The 3,560-nt window shown below is 38.7% G+C and overlaps 1 protein-coding gene across 1 annotated transcript; it reads right to left on the bottom strand.

Moving 5' to 3' along the window:
- LOTGIDRAFT_175102 (hypothetical protein) lies at nt 1-1,939 on the bottom strand (the record flags this gene model as incomplete). The annotated part of the gene is made up of 2 exons (XM_009055440.1): nt 1-1,127; nt 1,921-1,939. 2 exons carry the CDS (start codon nt 1,937-1,939, stop codon nt 1-3), a joined length of 1,146 nt encoding a protein of 381 aa, XP_009053688.1.
- Nucleotides 1,940-3,560: the final 1,621 nt, after the last annotated feature.

Genomic DNA, 3,560 nt, shown 5'->3' with positions numbered 1-3,560 from the left:
CTATAATCCGATCCAATATGGATAATACGTATCAGTATTAGGACTCGCAAAACCTCGAGAGAACCGACTTCCCGGTTCAAAAAAGTCTTTGTAATAGAGAACGGTTCCGTTTTGAGGGTTCAGCCACGCAGCCCAAAAACTGTAAGTTCCCACCGTAATGATCGTATGGTTCATCAAAGTTAACAGGGCAAGATCAATTGTCGCCGAACCAATCTGTGCGACGATTACGTCATTGTGACCAAGAAACACTTTATTCGTCCATTGCACATCGTTTGAGCAAGCTATGAAAGTGACATTCGAAAAATTCCGCTTCATGTAATCCACAGCTTTAACGATGTATTCCTTTGTAGCCGTTCGGTATCCGAAAGCTTTAGCTTGTGGTTGTGTGTAGTCGCCTCGTCGTATATGAATGCCGACCAGTGTGCGATTGTATAAAGAGTTTTTAGTTTCACCAACGTATTTATCTGAGAGCAGTTTATGTAATTTAGCTTTCGCTTCGTTTAAAACGATGTCGCGAAATGTCAATAATGGTTTGAGTTCTTTGCGGTATTTTTCGAAATATTTGTAACTTTGTAAATACCCGTTTATTGTTACTGATTCGTTGCTTGGTAACTTCAATAAATTTGGCGCCAATTTGCAACACGCTGATTCGGTAATGTGTTTGGTTTTTGGACAAAGTTTTGGGTCCTTTTTATATGTGTTTTTCACTTTAAATGTGGCGTCCAAAGTCTCCGTGCCTCTTGGAATCACTAAAATCATCCCTTTATCCCTTGCCAGTCCATACGATGAGGCATACATGTACAGTCGATTTGCCAAGCCAGCGCCTAGGTTAATGCACAGATACACCGGTTTGGTTGTGTTAGACTTCACAGTTGTGTTGCTCTGAGACGTTTGGTGAGACTTTCGGACAAGTTCTGTGATGTTCTGATGCTCTTGGTTGCTTTTATTTTGGAAATTGTTTATCACAAAGGGAACAGATTCCAGTGGATTCTTTGGACGATCGAAAATGTAATTCAATGGAGATTTTTTTAAAGTAGATAATCCTCGGTCTACTGCAAGCTGGAAGTCTTTATGTTTTAAATAGTATCCAATGGCTAGAAGATTCGCCAGCACCAAAACCAGAAAAACTGAAGAAATAAAAAGTAGTAATGTCTTTACTTAGTTGCATGATTGAGAAATGAATAGACTTACAAAAAGGCCTGTAGCAAAGAAATTTCAGCATGCAACGTTAGTCTCTTGGCGTACTTGGCAATGTTTACTAGAGTCATTGTTTGACTGGATCGTCAAGGCTAAAATGTGAATGACTTGAAAATTTGCCAGGACAGCCCGCTCTTTTTCGATTTCCAACTTACTGTCGAGGGATCTTTAACGTGCACAGCCTGTAGCACACGGGGCCTCGGTTTATTGTCTCATGCGAATGACTAGACGCTTTATCCATGTCAGATCCATGTCAGCCCCTCATACCTGCATCACTGACAGGGGTAAACCGGGATTGAACCCTGGACCTTCAGGTTAGCGAGCGAGCGTTTAACTCACTGAGCCACCGCACCTCCTGATAATTTCGTCAGGCCGACTTCGAGAATGCAGCATTTAAGACTTACCAAATACTTTTTTAGATACACATACTTTAGGCATGGTAAATAAATTGCGAAAAAACAATCTGAATTCGGTATTCGTGGAATTCAAGGCCATGCTTCAGGGGACACAACTCTGTTGTCAGGTCAAGAAAAGATAACTGCTTTATTTCTTTTTTTTTCTCGGACCACAACCAATTTACCGACAAGCACGTGGTTCACGTAAACATTTTAAAGTCGCAATGTTTTTTCTGTTTTAGATATCAGCTGGGGACAACGTTTTCGTGCAAAAATCGACTAAGGGACAAATACAAAAACAGTTTTGTTTTGGTAGCAATCTACTTACCTTTGTTCCATACATTCATTCTGATGGGTTAATGAACATAAAGGAATTATCAATTTGATAGAAAGTTCTCATCAAGTCTGTATTACGTCGGTTCACTGTACTAAGTTCTCCAAAAATCCATATTAAGTCCTTGGAAGTCCGTCAAATTAACCTTTTGCCCTAACTCAATGACGTCTGCTTTAACCAATCCAAATTTCGTTCCAATTTCCTTTTTGTGACGCGGTGTTTCTCAGGTTAGGTCAAAAAATAAAATTCATGTCCTCATTAAAACCACATATTAAGTCACTTCACACATGGCCATGAATATCCATAGATAACAACAACACTATTAACACCTATTGGTGTGGCTAGGGAACGCTGTGACTATTCCATACGTTGACCCATTTTTGTTCAATTTTATGAAAACTAGACACAAAACCCCATTGAAATGATCTCCGTTACTAATTTGAGAAGTTAAAGGGGCATTCCGATTTTTTGTTAGCTCGAAAATTCATGGTAACTCTACGCCAAATTCTACATATATCCCTGAGAATTTAATTTAAAAAATCTAGCCGTTAAATTTTAACGCCTAAACAATTTACAAACATAACGTAAGTTTTTTTTAAAGTTCGTTATGCTTTTTGGTAGCTGTCAGAAAACTGTACGGATTCAAGTAAAATGAACGCCAAATTGTAGAGAAATACGTCTCCTACATATTCTAAAGGTTTCAACTAATAATATCGAGCCATTATAATACCAAACATCAAAATTTGGTCAAACTGCTCAATTAACCATTTGTACGCTACGTTTTTAAGTAACCTTTTTAGAACAAAGTCAGTCAGTTCAAGTTGACACATAGATTTAAAGAGCTTACTATAGAGATATTATCAGGTATAATTAATTACGTCTTTGATAATGACAATTAAGGACATTAAGCCAAGCGACAGGGTTAGTAGAGAAGAGGACATGAAGCCAAGCGACAGGGTTAGTAGAGAAGAGGACATGAAGCCAAGCGACAGGGTTAGTAGAGAAGAGGACATGAAGCCAAGCGACAGGGTTAGTAGGGCATGAAGTCGAGAGCAAGAGACAGTAGAGAGGAGAGTGTGAAGTCGAGATTAAGATGCATGGTTAGTAGAAGGCGGACAGATAGCATTCAAAGAGTTTTGGGGAGGGGGAGGGGGTGGGGTATTCAATTTGTTCAAGTAGTTTTTGACTTACAGAAAAAAAAGAAGTGGCCGCAATGGTCAAATAAAATTACCGAGGATTCCTTCCCTTGGAATGTATATAGAACGGTTAGGGCTTTATGTAATGTTTCTATTTATTATCATGTCAAACCGCTAGGGTGCAGCCGAGCGTTCTTTCAAATTCGAAATACATAAAAATTGATATCTTTTGAAATGTTTATAAGAAATATGACTATATATGAAGATAATATAATATATAATATAACCAATATGGTAAGATATAATGAATAGATCTGAACAATATAATATTCTCTCAAGATTTGTAAAGAAATTGTCAAAATATTTACCACTTGGCCTAGTTTTTCTATTGCAAAACAGAGTTTAGGGGGACAGATACCGCATTTGTTTGTGTGTTTGAGGGAGGTGGGTGGGGGGAGGGGGGGGAAGTGGGGGGGGGGGGGGGTTGGTGTTTTAGTC

The sequence above is a fragment of the Lottia gigantea genome (assembly GCF_000327385.1).
Source record: "Lottia gigantea unplaced genomic scaffold LOTGIsca_240, whole genome shotgun sequence".
In the NCBI taxonomy this organism is placed as follows: Eukaryota; Metazoa; Mollusca; class Gastropoda; family Lottiidae; genus Lottia; species Lottia gigantea.
The sequence above is the reverse complement of the archived record's forward strand: the minus strand, read 5'-3'. Positions and strand labels throughout refer to the sequence as shown.